We start from the raw sequence: 17386 nt of genomic DNA on the forward strand, positions 1-17386 counted from the left end.
AAGGCCAACTTAGGTCTGCTGTGTAGAAGCAGACTCAAAGGACAGTATTACTTCTCAGTAAGTTTACCCAACATGGGCCAGGCCTCTGTCCTCACAGTTAGCCTGGGTGAGACGCCCGGTCCTGCCCTGGAGCGCCTCTGTCCAGTTCCTGGCTCTGGTTCCTAACTCCAGCTTCCTGTTTGCACAGACCCAGGGAGGCAGCGGGATGGCTCCAGTGCCTGGGGCTCCGCCTCCCACCTGGGAGCCTGGGTTGAGTTCCCGGCTCAGGCTTTGGTCTGTCACAGCTCCCGTGATTCGGGGAGTGGACCAGTGCAGGGGGATTCTTCCTCTGTGTCTGTGTCTCTGCCTCCCAAATTAAAAAAGCAATAGCAGAGTGTCAGAGCCCTGAGTCTGGAGTGGTAAGGAAAAGGGTTTTACGAGAGATTACATGTCCCAATTTCCTTGATTTTATTTTCCAAATAATTTCCCTTTATGTTCCACAAGGCAGTTAAGCAATAAACCTTGCTGTGACACCAAGGATATAAATCTACCTGGCAACCAGCATGGAGTTTATTAAGCATCTGTAAATCACTCTATCTTGTGGTTCCCTAAAAATGCTGGAAAACCCTGGAGTTGGAACAAACAGTGGCTTCCTGATCAGCAGCCGCCCCCCGACTCGCCCTGCGTGCGGCTGTCGTGCAGGGAGGGTTGTGGTTTGAGCCGTTGTCAGAGCTCGTTTTAAAGGAGCAGTTGTTGAAGCTTGCCACCAAAACATGCGCACACATTGGCTTCAGCTTCACTAAGGCTTCGTTGACAACAATTATATATATAGTATATAACATATTAGTAAAGTAATATATATGTGGCGTACATCACTCCCTACGTGAGGACGGGTCAAAAAGTTCATGGAAAATGGAGTGAAAAGATGAGTTTGTTTCAGTGCAAAGCATTTGAAATTCATGTGTCATTTTTTCACAATAGGGATTTTTCCACGTGTTTGAGAGTCGTCAAAGGCTCACAAAAATGCATATTATAAAAAAAGCTATGCACAGATTTCCAATGTGAGGGCACCCAAATAAATTTGTTCTCTTTTTAAAGCACACCCATACGTATACGTTGTGAAATAATTAAATCAAGACAGCTAACATAGCCATCGTTTCACTTATTTTTCGGGGAGAACACCCAAGGCCTACTCTGCAGCTCCAAGTGTGCCATATTCTCTTCATCTGTTCTCCTGCGAAGCCTTGCTCAGGTCCCCGGAACGCACGCCTCCCGTCCAGCTGCAACTCTGTGCCTTTTGACTCACGTCTCCCCCGACCCCTCACCGCCCAGTTCCCGGTGAGACCCTCTGGTTCTCTGGGCCCAGTGTTTTCAGATTCCATGTGGAAGTGTACAGTATTTGTCTTTCTGTGCCTGGCTGGTTTTATTTAAATGTCCTGACCTCCAGGTTCATCCGCATAGCTTAAGATGATAGAATTTCCTTCCTTTTCAAATATTGAATAGTAATCCATTGTTCATGCACACCACATTTTCTTTAGCCAGACTGATTCCTTGTCTCGGCTATTGCAGTGAACACAGCAGTGTAGATATCTCTGACTCATTCATTTAATTTCCTTTAGGTAGATCCCCAGAAGTAGAACTGCTGAATTGAATAGCAGTTCTATCTTTAATGTTTTGAGGAATGTCCATACTGTTTTCCAGAATGGCTCTATTAGTTTCCATTCCCATCAACAATGTGTATGGGTTCCTTTCTCTCAGCACCCTCAACACATAGGGACTTTCTTTTTTTTTAATTATTTGACAGAGTTATAGCCAGAGACGACAGAGAGAAAGGTCTCCCTTGCGTTGGTTCATTCCCCAAATGGTCACTATGGCCAGCGCGCTGTGCCAATCCGAAGCCAGGAGCCAAGTGCTTCTTCCTGGTCTCCCATGCAGGTGCAGGGGCCCAAGCACCTGGGCCATCCGCCACTGCCCTCCCGGGCTGCAGTAGAGAGCTGGACTGAAAGAGGAGCAACCAGGACTAGAACCCGGCACCCATATGGGATGCCAGTGCCATAGGTGGAGGATTAACCAAGTGCGCCAGGGCCCTGGGACTTTCTTTTTCTAATGGCCGTCTTAACAGGTGTCAGGCAACATCTCATTGTGGTTTAATTTGAATTTCCCTGTTGCGTAGTGATGCTGTGTATTTTTTCATTTACTTGCTGCCCGTTTGTACGTCTTCTTCAGGTCTTTTGCCCATTTTTGATCAGGCTATTTTCTTGCTATTAAGTTGTTTGAGTTACTTAAGTGTTTTGGATATTAACACCTTACCAGATCAATGATATACAAAAATTTTCTCCTGTTCCGTGGGTTGTCTCTTAACTCTGTTGTGTCCTGGGTTGATGCAGTCCCGTTGGTCTGTTTTGCCTTTTTACTTGAGCTTTTGATTCATATCCAGGAAATCATTGCGCAGATCAATGTCTTGAAGATTCTCCGGATGCCTTCTTCTAGTGGGTTTACAGCTCAGCTATCACATGTGCGTCTTTGATCCAGTTTGAGGTAATTTTTGTTGATGATGTGAGAGAAAGGTCCAATTTTGTTTTTATGCATGTGAGGCCTCTGTGCTACAGGTTTGTTGATCTTATTTATCTTTTCAAAAGAACAACTCGGAGGTTCATGGAGCTTTGTGCTATTTTTGAGTCTGTTTCGTTAATTTCTGCTCTGATCTTTATTTTCTTCCTTCTACAACAACAGTTATCTATTTTTCTGGTGCTTTGAAGGATAATATTGGGTTGTTGTTTCATTTATTTGAAAGGCAGAGAGACAGAGAGAGACTTCCATCTGCTTCTTCACTACCCACATGGCCACAATGGCTGAGGCTGACCCAGGCCAAAGCCAGGAGTCCAGAACTCCCTCCAGGTCTCCCATGCAGGTGGCAGGGGCCCAAGCACCTGGGCCACCCTCCACTGCCTTACAAGGTGCACTATGGGAGCTGGATCAGAAGCAGTAGTCCAGACTTTTAACTAGCACTCTGATGTGGGATGCCGGCATTGCAAGTGACAGCTTAATGTGCTATGACACTATCTTTCTTCCTTTTTTTAAGATTTATTTATTTATTTATTTGAGAGGCAGAGCTAGAGACAGAGAGAGGTAGAGACAGAGAAGTCTTCCATCCTCTGGTTCACTCCCCAGATGGCCGCATAAGCCAGAGCTGGGCCTATCCGAAGCCAGGAGCCAGGAGTTTCATCTTGGTCTCCCATGCGGGTGCAGGGCCCAAGCGCTTGGGCCATCCTCTGCTGCTTTCCCAGGCTGCAGCAGGGAGCTGGATCAGAAGAGGAGCAGCCAAGTCTTCACTGGCGCCCATATGGGATGATGGCGCTGCCCGTGGAGGCTCAGCCTGCTAAGCCACAGTGCCAGACCCTCTTTCTTCCTTTTTAATGTGGCCGGTCCCTCGGAACTTCCCTCACAGCTGCTTTTGTTTCAGCCCATACGTTTCGATATGTTACTTTTTCACTTTTGTTTGTCTCAAGATAGTTTTTAATTTGCTTTTTTGATTTCTTACTTGAACCATTGGCTATTTCGGAGTATATTGTTTAATTTCCATGTGTCTGTGAATTATCCGAAATTCCTTCTGTTATTGATTTCTTGTTTCATATCATTGCGATTGGAATCTATACTTGATAAGATTTCAGTCTTGTACTGTTAAGCCTTGTTCTGTGGCCTACCACGTGACCTGTGTCCATGTGAGAAGAGAGTGCTTCTTACGCTGTTGGGATACAGGCATCATCAAAGAGTTCACAGAACTCTTTGCACTAAAATAAATGCTATTTATAATTTCCTACCAACTTTCTGAAGTTCCCTCATACTTTATATATGTCTGGGAGGTCCATTCTGTTTAACTTACAGTTCCAGTCCAGGTTTCCTTGTTAATTTTCTGCCTGGATGATTTAGCCGTTGTTGAAAGTGGTGTTTTGAAGGTCTCTACGAATAATCATCATTGTATTGCTGTCAAATTCCCCTTTGTTGTTTGTTTCAAAATTTTTGGTGCTCTGATATTGGGTGCAAATATAATTGTTGTATCTCTTGATGAATAATACCTTTATCCTTATAATTTGACTGTTGTGTCTCCTTTAGCAGGTTTCCACTTGAAGTCTATTTTGTCTACTCTCAGTGTAGCTACCCCTCATCTCTGCAGGCTCCTGGTACATGGACTATCTCTTCCACTCCTTTACTTTCAGTCCGTGTGTGTCGTTAAACTTGAAGTAAGTTTCTTGAAAGCAGTACATAGTTGGGCCATTTAAAAGAATCAGTTCAGTCAGTCGTCTTTTGATTGGAAGAGTTAACCCACATGTGTGCAGGGCAGCTGGTGAGAGCCGAGGACCTGTTCATGCCCTTTGCTCCTTGTGTTCCGGTTGTTTTAGAGATTCTTCGTCCCTTTGTTGCTCTTGCTGTCTTCCTTTGTGATAGGACGGTTTTCTGTAGTGGTGTGTTTTCATTCCACTTTTGTTCCTTGAGTATCTACTACAGAGGTTTGACTTGTGGTTATCACGAGGCTTATGTAAGACATACAGGCTATTTTAAACTCAAACAACTTAGCTTTGCATGTCAAAACCTTATACATACACTTTCTACTTCCCCTTTATGTTTTTGATGTCACAATTTACATTTCTTATGTTGTGCATCACTTAATAAATTTTTATAGCTATGGTTATTTTAATAGTTTTTTTAAATTTCTACTAGCTACGAAAAGCGATTTGTTAGTACTGTTAGGACATGAGTGTTCTGTGTTTGTGTGCCCACTTTTGCTGGTGAGCTCTGTGCTTTCATGTATTTCGTATCACTAGTTACCGCTCTTTAGTTCCCACTTGAGGAGCAGCTTGGAGCCTTTCCTATAAACTAGTCAATGGTGAGGAACTCCCTCAGCTTTTATTTCCTTTCTCTCATGTCTGAAGAACAGCTCTGCCACACAAAGTAACTTTGGCTGCCATTTCTCCTATTAGCACGTTGAGTAAGTCACACCGCTCTCTCCTCTCCTGCAAGGTTTCTGCTGAGAAATCTGCTGATAGCCACATTGGAGTTCTCCTCTATAAGAGCATCTTCTTTCCTTGTCTGGGTTTTGGCAATTTTTAAAATTAAGATTTACTTATTTATTTGAAAGTGAGAGAGAGGGAAAGACACAGCACACACACACACACACACACACACACAGATCTTCCATCTGCTGGTTCACTCCCCAGCTGGGTGCAATGGCCAGAGCTGGGTCAGGCTGAAGCCATGACAAGAAGCTTCATTTGGATCTCCCATGTTGGTACAGGGCCCAAACATGTGGGACACCTTCTGCTGCCTTTCCAAGCCATTAGCGTGGAGTTGTTTGGGAAGTGGAGCAGCCAGGACACAAACCAGTGCCCATAGGAGATGGCTTTACCTGATGTGCCAAAACACTGGACCCAGTTTTTTACAATTTGACAGTTGTATGCCTTGGTGTAATCTTTGGGTTGAATGTGATTGGAGAGCTTTGTGCTTCTTACACCGGCTGTTTATGGGTTTCCCCAAATGTAGGCAGCTTCCAGCCGTTATTTCTTTAAATGCATTTTTGTCCCATTCTCTTCTCTTCCTAGAAATCCCAGAATGCAAACATGAGCTCGCTTGACGCCGCCTCATAACTGGCGTAGGCTTCCACTATTCCCTTTGATTTCTTTTCCTTCTCTGAGTGTTTTTTAAATAACCTGTCATCCAGGCCACAGATTCTTTCTTCTGCTTCATTAATTTAGCTGTTGACAACTCTTATGCTTTTAATTTCATTCATTGTATTTTTCAGCTCCATGGTTTTTATTTGAGTCTTCAATGATTTTATTCTCTCTCTTAAGCTCATTTTGTTTACATGTCGTTCCTGATTTCATTGAAGGGTTCCTCTGCATTTCTTGTGGTTCATTAGGTTTCTTGAATTTTACAAGCAATTCATAGATTTTAATTTCTTTGTCATCAGTTACTGGACAATTATGACTTTATTTTGTGGTTTAATGTATCCTTGTTTTTTTTTTTTCATGTTTTGTGTTGCCTTGCACATTTGATGGAGTACTCAGCTCTTCTAGACTTTATAGACAGGTGTTGGGGGAGGGAACATAATCCCTCATGGGTGGAGGCAGCATCACTGTATGGATGAGGTGGGTGCAGGGTGACCGTGTGGATGAGGTGGGTGTAGGGTCAGCATGTGGGTGAGGTGGGTGTGGGGTCATCGTGTGGATGAGGTGGGTGCAGGGTCACTGTATGGATGAGGTGGGTGTGGGATCACTGTATGGGTGAGGTGGGTGTGGGTCACTGTGTGGATGAGGTGGGTGTGGGTCACTGTGTGGATGAGGTGGGTGTGGGGTCAGCATGTGGGTGAGGGTCCGTGAGAGTGCAGGATCATAGTTTCTGCATCTCTGAGCTGAGGTTGCCACTAGAGGTGATGGCAGGTGTCCTCAGTGGACCGTGTCCACAGTAACAGCAAGGACAGCTAGGGTCCTCCTGATCTCTTCTTTCTACCACCAGGGAAGTCATGGCCAAGGTGAGTTCTCGCGGTACTAGTTCTGGCTTATGGGTGTGCTCACGGTAATGGTGACACTTAAACAGGATATGTCGCACCGAGTAGCCGTGGTACCAGGGTTCAAAGCACAGGCATGTGGAGGAATCACAGAGTCTGGGCTCCTGGGTGCCCAGGCACAGGTACCCCCATTGCTATGTTGATAAAGGCAAGCACACATTTTTAATAAGATAGGGAGACATATATTAGATTTTCTTTTTATATATACCCACTAACTCCTACCCAACAGGTACAAATAATTTGAAAACTGGGAACTAATTAACTGCTGGCATCCCAGCGTAATCTCACTTTTCTTTCCAGTATCATCTAGCAAAGCACTACTCACAGCGCATTCCAGAGGAGGGTGAGTCCCTTCGGGTTCCCTGGAGAAACTTCCTGCTGCGTGTGACACACTGTACCACATTCTCTTGGAAGGTTGCAATGCTCGATACATGTTAAGGCTGCTGAAAAGTTCTGAAGCAAGAAACCTGCTTAAATTTGTTTTCTCTAAACTTTCTTGACATTGGGATTCTGTTGTCTAATTCTTCAGAGTCCGTTTGGGTAACATTTTCCTAAGAATGTTTGCTTATGTATCTGCCGTGCCTGCTGAAGAAACCCAACTGGAGTTTTTCAGTTAGCGGTAGAAACCGTGACTGTGAGAAATTGGTCTGTCTCTTGCTATCTGCGTAGCTTTGGTCTAGCAATGCCAGGAAGTGATGGCTGGTGTCCCAGCGACTCCAGGAGGCAGTGGGGGCATTGTGCCTGTTTCGTCTGTGGCTGGCTTTGCCTCGCTGGACACCTCCTGGTGACAGGCCCTGCCCAGAGCTTTCTCCAATGGGGCTGTCCTGACGGCTGTACCAATGCCACCGTGTTGGTACCCAGAAAAAGATCCTCCAGAGGAAGAGGAGCCAATCTTGTTCTCTTTGAAAAACACTTCGCAAATGTTACAATATGAGATGACCACAGACAAGAAAAAAATCCAGCATAATGGCGGGGGTCCAGGGAAGAGGGCTTGTCCATACCAGTGAGCCAAGACAATGGCTCGGAGAAGTCACAGACCACCAGACCATTGACTGAGTAGGGGCAGGTGCTCAGCATCCCCACTGCTACCTGCACATGTGGCGGCTTCAGTCTAAGACGCGGGGACCCCTGAGGCTGGGACCTGACCCCTTGTTGCCTTGGCCTCGGGAGATTCTCTAGACAATCAAAGTAGGGTTGCCAGACGTATCAGACGAATATGTAGGATGTCCGGCGGGGTTTGCATTTGCATCGGTGATTGCTTTTTTAGAATATGTTCCAAATATTGCACTTCTTACTGCGACAGCATCCTCTGTTGCTGATCTCAAGTGCAAGCCGCATCTCGAGGCAGTCCTCCCTCAAGGCCCCGAATCCCAGGCAGGGACCTGCCCCTGCTCCTCCCCTTCTGGCTGCCCCTGGGAAGGTGCCAGGGGTCATCACACTGAGGGAGAGGTCGGGATCATCTGGAGGCCTTGTGATGACTCAGATCATAGACCTGGCCCAGGATTCCTGTTCAGATGACATGGGTTGGGGACCAAGAGTTTGCATTTGTGGCAAGGTCCCAGGTGACGCTGGGGCTGCGGGCTCAGGGACTGGAAGGTGAGCAGGAGCCATGCAGAGCTGGCATCAGGTGAATGAGGAGGACACCAGCCCCGCTCTGAGAACCGCATCCTTCTGTGTGCAGCAGAGAACAGAACCCCTGCTGATCCTCTCAGTGCTCAACCCTCCGGTCTCTTACGCATTGACCTGGAGACCCGAGCGTCAGGGACTTAATCACGAGACCTCCTCTTCCTCACCTGTAGGGAGGAGAGAGCTCCGTCCTCCTGGTGGTTGTGAGGGTGAACCAGAACCTGACTCAGGAGGCCGGGGGTCCCATGTGGAGGAGAGCAGTTGGCGAATGGTGGTGGTGAGCACAGATGGCACCTGGGGCTTCTCCACTTTGTGGGGACCATTCCCACGGGTTCCTCCAAGAACGTGAGAGCAGATTCTCTTCTCTCACTGGGCAGGGGAGGGACCAGGACTCACAACCTCAGGGAGTTTGTGCAGGGCACAGACACAGAGCAGAGGCCCACACTGATTGGGAGTCTTCACGCTGAGCCATAAGACAACTTTCCCATGTCAGCAAGGAGCAGGCAAGCCACGGGAGTCACCATGAGGACGCCATAAAAGCATCATGTTCAATTTACTAACACTCATTATTTTTAAGTAAGCGGAAAGAAACTGAATTTCCTGTCCTATTTAGTGAGGTCACTGAGAATTGGGGTCATTAAATCCTAGGGGCTGAGCGGAGCTGCCTCCCGCATCAGCAGGGAGCTCCTTGCAGAAGATGCCAGCATCCCTGCCAGCCCGGCAGAGCTCTCTGGGGGAGACGCACGTTTAGTAACCACCAGGGGCCCTTTGCAAAGCTTCCCTTTGGGAGCTTTGGTCTCAAGGAGGGGTGTGGGTGGCTTGAGAGTCTCTGATCCCACCCACACCAGAGTGGACACAACTGGTACATCTTGGGGCTGTTGCACAGGCCCCTGGCAGGACTGGGGATCTGGTTAGGAAGTGGTACAATCCAGTCTTCCTCAGGGGGCCCATGGTTCCTATGGGGGACTCATGGAGATCCCTGGACCCCTTTGCTCCTGGCTGGCTGTCTCTATGAGTAAGTAAGCAGCCAATAAGTAGAAATAGTCAGCGTTTGGTGCCGTTGGCCGTAGGGAAGGAGAAGAGACATTCTTTGTCCTCCAGGCACAGGGCTGGGCAACCTTTCTTCTTCCAAGGGCCATTTCGATATTTACAACATCTTTTGTGTAGCAACTTCAACGTCTAGTCCCCTAGACTAAGCTGCTAGCATGGGCAGCTGTCACTCAGGGCGAGAGTCCACGGAAGCTAGGAGTGAGGTTGGAAGCACTGTGTTTATCCAGCACAAGATATATTTTTTGTTTTGTTTTTAAATTTGTATTAATATAAAGAGAATGTGTATTTCATAGGTGCAATTCTAAGAAGATAGCCATACTTTCCTCCCTTCCTTTTTCCCTCCCTCAATCTTCCTTCTTCTTTCCTAACTATTACAGAAACATACTTTCATTCCACTCTATAATCACAGGCTTAATGCACCACTAACCATAATATTCAACAGGAAAGACTACAGTTCCACAGGAGAATAAACAAGGGCTGAAATAATCAAATCTCTAGATACCTGTTTCATTCCTATACATTTTTTGCATTCTACATTAACTGCCACATCTCAGAGAAAACAGATGATATTTGTCTTTTGGGGGACTGGCTTAATGGTTTCCAGTTGCATCCATTTTGTTGCAAAAGACAGGATCTCAGTCTTTCTTATGGCTGAGTTGTATTCCATCATGTATATATATTGCATTTTCTTTATCCAGTCATCAGTTGATGGACATCTGTGTTGATTCTATATCTTAGTTATTATGAATTCAACTGAAATAAACATGGGAGTACAGATAATTCTTTCATATGGTGATTTCATTTCATTTGGGTAAATTCCCAGGAATGGGATGTTAGATCTATTTTTAGATTTCTGAGGAATCCCAATACTGTGTTCCACAATGGCTGTCTAGTTTACATTCCCATCAACACTGGATTAGGGCACCTTTTTCCTCCCATTCTTGCCAGCATTTATAGTTTTTTGATTTTGAATGATAGCTATTCTAATTAGCTATTCTAACCTCCTTGTGGTTTTCCTTTGCAGTTCCCTGATCTAGTGATGATAATGATCCTGAGCATTTTTCACGTGTCTATTGGCCATTTGTATTTCATCCTAAAAATGCCTGTTCATGTCCTTTGCCCATTTCTTAACTGGATTGTTTGTTTTGTTGTTGTTGAGTTTCTTGAGCTCTTTATAGATCCTGAATATTAATCCTTTATCAGATGCATAGTTTGCAAATATTTTCTCTCATTCTCTCAGTCGCATTTTTGTTGAGTGTTTCCTTTGCAGTGCAGAAGTTTGCTAGTTTAATGTAATTCCATTTGTCTATTTTTTATTTCTTGTGCTTCTGGGTTCTTTTCCAAGAAGTCTTTGCCTATGCCAATATTTGGCAGCTTCTCCTATGTTCTCCTGACGGTATTGGGTCACAGATTTGGATCCTCAATTCATGAGTTGATTTTTGTATAAGGCAGTGGTCTTGTTTCATCCTTCAGCAGGTGGGGATCCGATTTTCCCAACACCATTTGTTGAAGAAACTGTTCTTTCTCCAGGGATTGATTTTAGCTTGTTTGTCAAAGGTTAGTTGGTTGTAGCTGTGTGGATTAATTTTGGGGGTTTCTATTCTGTTCGATTGTTCTACAGGCTGTTTTTGTGCCAGCATCAGGCTACTTTGATTATAACTGCCCTGTGGCATGTCTTGAAATCTGGTATTGTGATGCCTCCAGCTGTTTTTGTTGTTTAAGACGGCTTTAGCTATCTGGGGTCTCTTATGTGTCCCTATGAATTTTAGCATTTTTTTCTTAGTGCTGAGAAGGATATCCTTGGTATTTTGATTGGAATTACATTGAATCTATAAACTTTTAGGTAGCATTGAGAGTTTGATGATATTAATTCTTCCAATTCACAAACATGGAAGATCCTTCCATTATTTTTGTGTCTTCTTCTATTTCTTTCTTTAAGGTTTTGTAATCTTTATCATAGAGCTCTTTTACATCCTTGGTTAAATTTATTACAAGGTATTTAAGTTTTTATTGTAGCTATTTATAATGGTACTAATTTTAAAAGTACTTTCTCAGGAATAGCATTGAGAGAGAGGGACATAAAGAGTGAGAGAGAGAGGGATTATCTTCCATCCACTGGTTTACTCCCCTAAATGGCCACCACAGCCAGAGCTGGACCAGGCAGAAGCCAGGAGCCTGGAGCTCCATCCAAGTCTCCCCCGTGGGGAGCATGGGCCCAAGTACTCAGGACATCCTCTGTTGCCTTCTCTGGCACATGAGCAGGGAGCTGGATCGGAAGTGGAGCAGCCAGCCAGGACTCAAACTAGTACTCGCATGGGATTGCAGCTGATTGCAGGCTGCAGCTTAACCCACTGCACCTCAACACTGGCCCCTAACACAGGAATTTAGCATCAGAAGAACCCTTTACAGGCAAGCAACCAGGAGTTTTTGACTTGCCTTTATGTGGTATAATGTGCACTGTTCAGTTCATGGGGGGCTCCTTAGCCGAAGTTAGAGCACCCCACTCTTGCCTACTTTAAGCAAATGGGAGCTCCCCTCTTGTGAGCTGAACAGAAATGGTATGCTCCTGTTGGGGTTTAAGTATTGAAAACTGTGGTGTCATCCGTCCAGGGGCAGGTGGCCAACTGCTTCTTGGCTTTGAAACAGGCACAGGGAACAGCGTTGTGGACTCAAAACACACACAGCCCCTAAAATGTACCCCACTTCCATGTCTTTTGAGATGGCCACTGTTTAAGAAGACTTGCGAGGGGGAGACAGGGCTGTGGACTTGACGTCCCTACTGGGAGCTGGCTCGGTGGCCCTCGTGCATTCTCTCCACAAGCCTCTTTGGGAGATCCTGTTTCTATGAGAAGGGAAGCAGATGTCGAAGACGTTCTTCCAGGTGCTCAGGGGGGCTGAAGGGAACGAGCCTCGGAGAGGCCGTTGCCCTAATAAATCGTGTGAAGTTGACTATCATTTAGATTGGTATTCAACGGGGAAAATTAAGCTTTGCAATCAGAGCTGCAGAGAAGGTTCGAGGCAGAGGGAAAACAGCTCCAGCCCCGTAAACAATCCTGCGGGCCTCGGGGGGCTCCTGCTACTTTCTGGCGTCTTTGTTGGCTGTTGGCATGCACACATCTAGGGGTGGTGGTTATATGTTCACAGCGATGGCTATTGGGACCTTGATTTCACATGAGCAGCTTCAGGCACACCTGTCTTGTACCTGTCCGTCTGCTGACTTTGAAACAGGCAGGCACTTAAGGAAGCCTGGCCCTGGCAAGTTAAATTCATAAGACTCTGTGGTCTCGGCCCAGGAATGAGCCATGTGCAAGACACTCGGGGGGGAGGGGGAAAAATAAAGGACTTCCCAGAAACTCAGAAATGGACAGTTTACCTTAGTAACGTTGTTGGGGCAAAATGGACAACCTTCTGTAGTTGAATGATAGTGGGAAGTAAAGAGACTGGCAGTCTCGTTCCTCATGTCAGTGAATTAGAATACTGGACGCTTCCAGACTTTCATGGAAGACTCCCAAGCAGGCTGACATTGCCCTCACCACTCCCATGTTATAGAGGCAGGGCCGTTGCTGAAAGGGAACAGGTGGACGCGACCTGTGATTCTGAACAAAGCGCAGGCTGGATGTTTCCACGCCGTGAGACGAGACCCCTGGCCACGCGGCACCTGTCCTTGTAGGCGGGCAGATGCACATGGCCATGCCCCACCTTCCTCCCCCACCAACAGGCCCACACGGCCCCGCCCCAACCCCAGGTGCTCCAGTTCCTTCAGTTCTGTGACTCTGTGGGGCTTTCCCAGGTCTCCTCTCGCCTGGTGGACCTGACTACTGCTCCGTGAGGCCTCCCCTTCCCCGTGCCAACCTTGGTCCTGGCACTGAGAGGCCATATGCACCTGGCGCTCCCTCTGGACTCTGAGCTCACTTCGTATCTTTGTGTCCCTGCCACCTAGCTCCAAGTGATACAAACTTAGTCATCAAGCAGATGGGTTGCTCTAACTGAAACCCTGGGAGCCATCCTCGAGTGGTCACTTCCACCTGGGAGACAGGGAGTCCCTGGTGAGGTGGGTGCTGCAGCTGTGGCTACCAGCCCCTCTGGGCTCCTGGTGCATGCTCCCCACCCATGCCCCTGCTGTCACTGCCCCTCCCACCACCCAGTTTCTGAAGAGGTGCCACAGTCATTGTCCGGTGATAAAGCCTACATGGCTCACCATCTCTCTCACCCAGAAGGCCCACAAACTGCTTATGTGGGTTTGCACGGCCTCCTGCATGTGTGGCTCCCACCTTTGGTGTGTGTTGTACTTCTTTGCAGGTGCTGGGTGGGATTGCAGTGTCCATGCACAGGCATCGTGGGCAGCATCCCACAGAGGCCGGAGGGTGAAGCTTGAGTGGAAAAGCATGATTGTGGCCACTCTCACCCCTGCACCTGCCCCTCATGCTACAGCCACGTTCTTGCCACAGGAACCCGCTGTTCCCTGTCCCGCTCCTCCCACAGCTGGCTGCGGTGCTCACCCGGCCCTTGGTTTACAGCTCTCCCTCCCTGCGTGATCTTCCTGGCTGCTCGGGTCGGGGCAGCCATTCCTTTCCATCAGAGCACCTGCTGGATACTTTGCAGCCTCCTGGACCAATGGACTCTCCTGGAGGCCGGCTCTCACCCAGTCTCGTTCCTTCCGAGTGTCCCCTAGGAAGAGAGGGGATGTGGAAGGGAGGAAAACGCAAGCATTCAGGGGTGTCGTGGGGCTGGTGTGAAGAGGAGTGGTGAGCACCTAAGGAGCCATCCTGTAGACACTGGCTGAGTTGTTGTGAGTCATCACGCTGCCCACCTGGGGTTCAACGTTCCCCCTCCCTAGCTCTCACCACCTCCCTTCTCACAGTGCTCAAAGCTGCTCCCTGCACATTCTTTGACACTGGTGAGCATGGAGCCATTCAAGGTGACCTGCTTTGTTCCAGATGGCACCCTTGGTGGGAAGGGTGGACCCTCCCCTTTTGGCCTCGCCTCTTCCTCTCCCCCAGGAAGGCCCTGCTGCCCGATCCATGGGCTGAGGGCTGTGGCACATTCCTGAGTCATCAGCAACCAGCAGGCAAACACTTCCCTGAGGAGCAGGCTTGAGCCCGCCGCCAGTGGCCTGCTGGTGTGCACCTGCACCAGGGGCCAGATCAAAGCGTCTGCTGCAGCCTCACAGCCAGGAAGAGCTCAGAAAGCAGCACGGAGCTGCCCGACACGGCTGCAAAGCCTGACTGTGGTGCCCGGGGCTCTAAAGATACAAACCAAAGGGCACCGCACGTCCCAGAGTGGATGGAAGGACTGAGGTCGGGAAAGACTGGCAAAGGCGATGTGGCGTGATTCACGGCCACCGGGCACCAGCTCCGCTTGCCTCGGCCTCCCCAGTCTGCCGGAGCTCGGGGATCACTCCTGACTCGAGTCCGATCTCCATGCGAGGCTCTCTCGGGGTGGTGTCCTCAGGCAGTCCCGTCCTTGCTTGCCCAAGTCCCTGACAAACGTACGTGGACATTCACCTTTGTTGGAAAGGCCGTAGAATGTTCTGGAGGACCTTGGCTCTGGCCTGGCCCTGTCTGGCGCAGGGCCAGGGCTGGGCCCTGGGAAGCGTCTTGACCACTCACAGTCTCTGCAGACCCTTCCTTAGGTGGGAACCCAGGAGTCCTCAAAGCACGAACACTCAACATAGACCTCAGTTTTTAAAAGATTTATTTATTTATCTGACAGTGTTACAGAGGGGGAGAGTCACACATGGAGAGATCTTCCATCCACTGGTTCAGCCTTCAGATGAGGGAAACAGACAGTATGGCTAGTCCGGGCTGTAGCCGGGAGCTTCATCTGGGTCTCCCAAGTGGGCCATCTTCCTGTTTTTCCTAGGCTATCAGTAGGGAGCTGGATACGAGGCAGAGCACCTGGGACACAAAGTGGTGCCCACATGGGATGCTGGTTTTGCAGGCAGTGGCTTTACCTGCTACAACACAGCACTGGCCCCTGTGTCAATTTTAGAGTTATATCTTTATTTCTATTTTATTTGAAAGGCCAGAGAGTGGCAGACAGAGATCTCCCATGCAGGGGTTCATTTCTCAAATGCCTGCAATAGCCAGGGCTGGGCCAAGCCAGAGCCTGGAGCTCAATCCATGTGGGCTCCCTCTTGGGTGACTGGGACCCGTGTACTTGGGCGATCATGTATGGCTTCCCAAGGGTGAGCGTTAGCAGAGAACTGCATTGGAAGCGGGGGAACTGTGACTTGAACCAGGCACTCTGATGTGGCATGTGGGTTTCCCAAGCAGCTGCTTAACCACTTTACTAAACACGGCCTGGGTTTCAAATATTTTGCCATCAAAGTAAACTTAGCCTTTAATGCCATTTTCCCACATTTTGGAGTGCCCTCCTATTCTGATTCCTTTCTCCTGTTTTTCTTTTGAATCTTAGCTTTTGAAGTTCAGTAATGATGCCATATTCTTGCTTTCATGTTTGAAAACCCAGATAGAATGAAAGCCCTGTCACTGTCTCGCAAAGCAGAGGCCGCGTCGTGTTTCTCACAGGAGGAGTTTCCTATGATCCGTACCTCTGCCTCCCTTCCATGATATTCCAGAAACTTCTGTATGAGGTTGATCCTCTGTATTTATGGATTCTGCAACTTTGGATACAACCAACTGTTCATCGAAAATATTTGAGAAAAAAATTGCATCTGTACTGAATACTTCCAGATGGTGCCCAGTGTTTCTTTGCAGCTTGTCCCATAAGCAAGGCACCGACCGGCCATTTGTGTGGCGTGTACATTGCATCGAGTGCCATGAGGTACAGTGACGAGGCGCAGCAGGCAGGAGACTGTGCAGGCCGCCCGGACGTGCGCGGCATCGTTTTATACACAGGCCTTGAGCAGCTGTAGATTTCAGTGCCTGTGGGGATCCAAGCACCCAACCCCCCGGGTACCAAGGGATGACGTGTTCTCAGTCCGGAGACAGCTGCTCCCCTGGCTCGATGGGACAGGCAGCTGGCCCTCCATGGGGACAGCTGACCAGAAACACATCCAGGTCCTGCTGAGGAACCCACCGCGGCTGTGGGATGCTCAGTGAGGTGGGAGCTGCTTACGGCCTCTGCTCCAGAGAGCGTGGCTGCCACTCAGCGCCACGAGCCAGCCCCACGCAACAGCGCCTCAGGGCATTCCTGGGTGCCAGGCCCCAGCTCACCCGCAGGACCTGGTGTCCCAGGCATCTCAGAGTTACCACAAAAGGTCCCTTTTCAGTGATTACAAAAGGGTGTAGGTGGTTTTCAAAGATATATCTCTTTTTTTAAGAGTTATTTTTATTTATTTGAAAGAATAACATAGAAGTAGAGACAGAGAAAGAAAGAGGGAGAGAGGCCTTCCATCTGCTGGTTCCCTCCCCAAATGGGCACAATGACGGGAGCTGAGCCGATCCAAAGCCAGGAGCCAGGAGCTTCCTCTGTGTCTCCCATGCAGCTGCAGGGGCCCAAGGACTTGGGCCATCTTCCACTGCTTTCCCAGGCCATAGCAGAGAGCTGGATTGGAAGAGGAGCAGTCGGGACTAGAACCAGCACCAAGACATAGCATTTTTAAACTTACAAGCATTTATGAACATTGTAGTGATTAGGAATACATACGTCCATAGGGAAACATTTGCAGTGATTTTTAGCCACGAGGGACTGATCCTCAATCCAGGGACCCTGAGCTGTGTGGCCATTAGGTTGTCATCTGTTCTCTTCTGACAGCACAAAGGGCAGGTGGTCCTCACACAGAGGCTGAGCAGGCCTGACAAAGGGCTACAGGCATCGTGAAGCCCCCAGCATCAAAATGCCCCCGTGGAGAGCTGGGAGGCGTCCTGGTCCCCAGGGCCTCAAAAACCTAGGGCGGGGCTGTTTCTGGGGGGAGGGGCGCTGGACTTGCACCCCAGAAAACGTGACTTTCAAAGGAATCGCTCTCCATGCAGCAGGTGAGAAGGTGACCCTGAACTCGATGCCCTGTGTGATGCTCGTCAAGGCTAAGTCTCCATGGCCCGTTGCCATGGCAACTGCAGATGCTGCCCGAGTTTCTTCTGCATCCTGCAGGGTCTGCCCTGCTGTGACAGAGAGGGAGGGTCAGTCCCAGCCTCTGTGCTGGACGCCCCCCGACGTTTAGAGCTGTGTGGTATTCTGTGCCTTCTGAAATGAGTCCTGTGTCTC

The 17386-nt window shown here is 48.5% G+C and overlaps 1 protein-coding gene across 9 annotated transcripts in view; it reads left to right on the forward strand.

Annotated features, from left to right (window-relative positions):
• Window positions 1–17386, forward strand: part of C15H10orf90 (chromosome 15 C10orf90 homolog) — a 231072-nt gene that overhangs the window by 210571 nt on the left and 3115 nt on the right. The window contains exon 8 of one of the 9 annotated variants that reach the window (XM_051833506.2): window positions 6842–17378. The exons of the other annotated variants lie outside the window; for them this stretch is intronic. Coding sequence (XP_051689466.2) covers window positions 6842–6888 — 47 coding nt within the window. The 3' untranslated portion in view covers window positions 6889–17378. Of the gene's footprint in view, window positions 1–6841; window positions 17379–17386 lie in introns of those variants that run through there. 9 annotated transcript variants of the gene reach the window in all.

Source organism: Oryctolagus cuniculus, chromosome 15 (assembly GCF_964237555.1).
Source record: "Oryctolagus cuniculus chromosome 15, mOryCun1.1, whole genome shotgun sequence".
Classification (NCBI taxonomy): Eukaryota; Metazoa; Chordata; class Mammalia; order Lagomorpha; family Leporidae; genus Oryctolagus; species Oryctolagus cuniculus.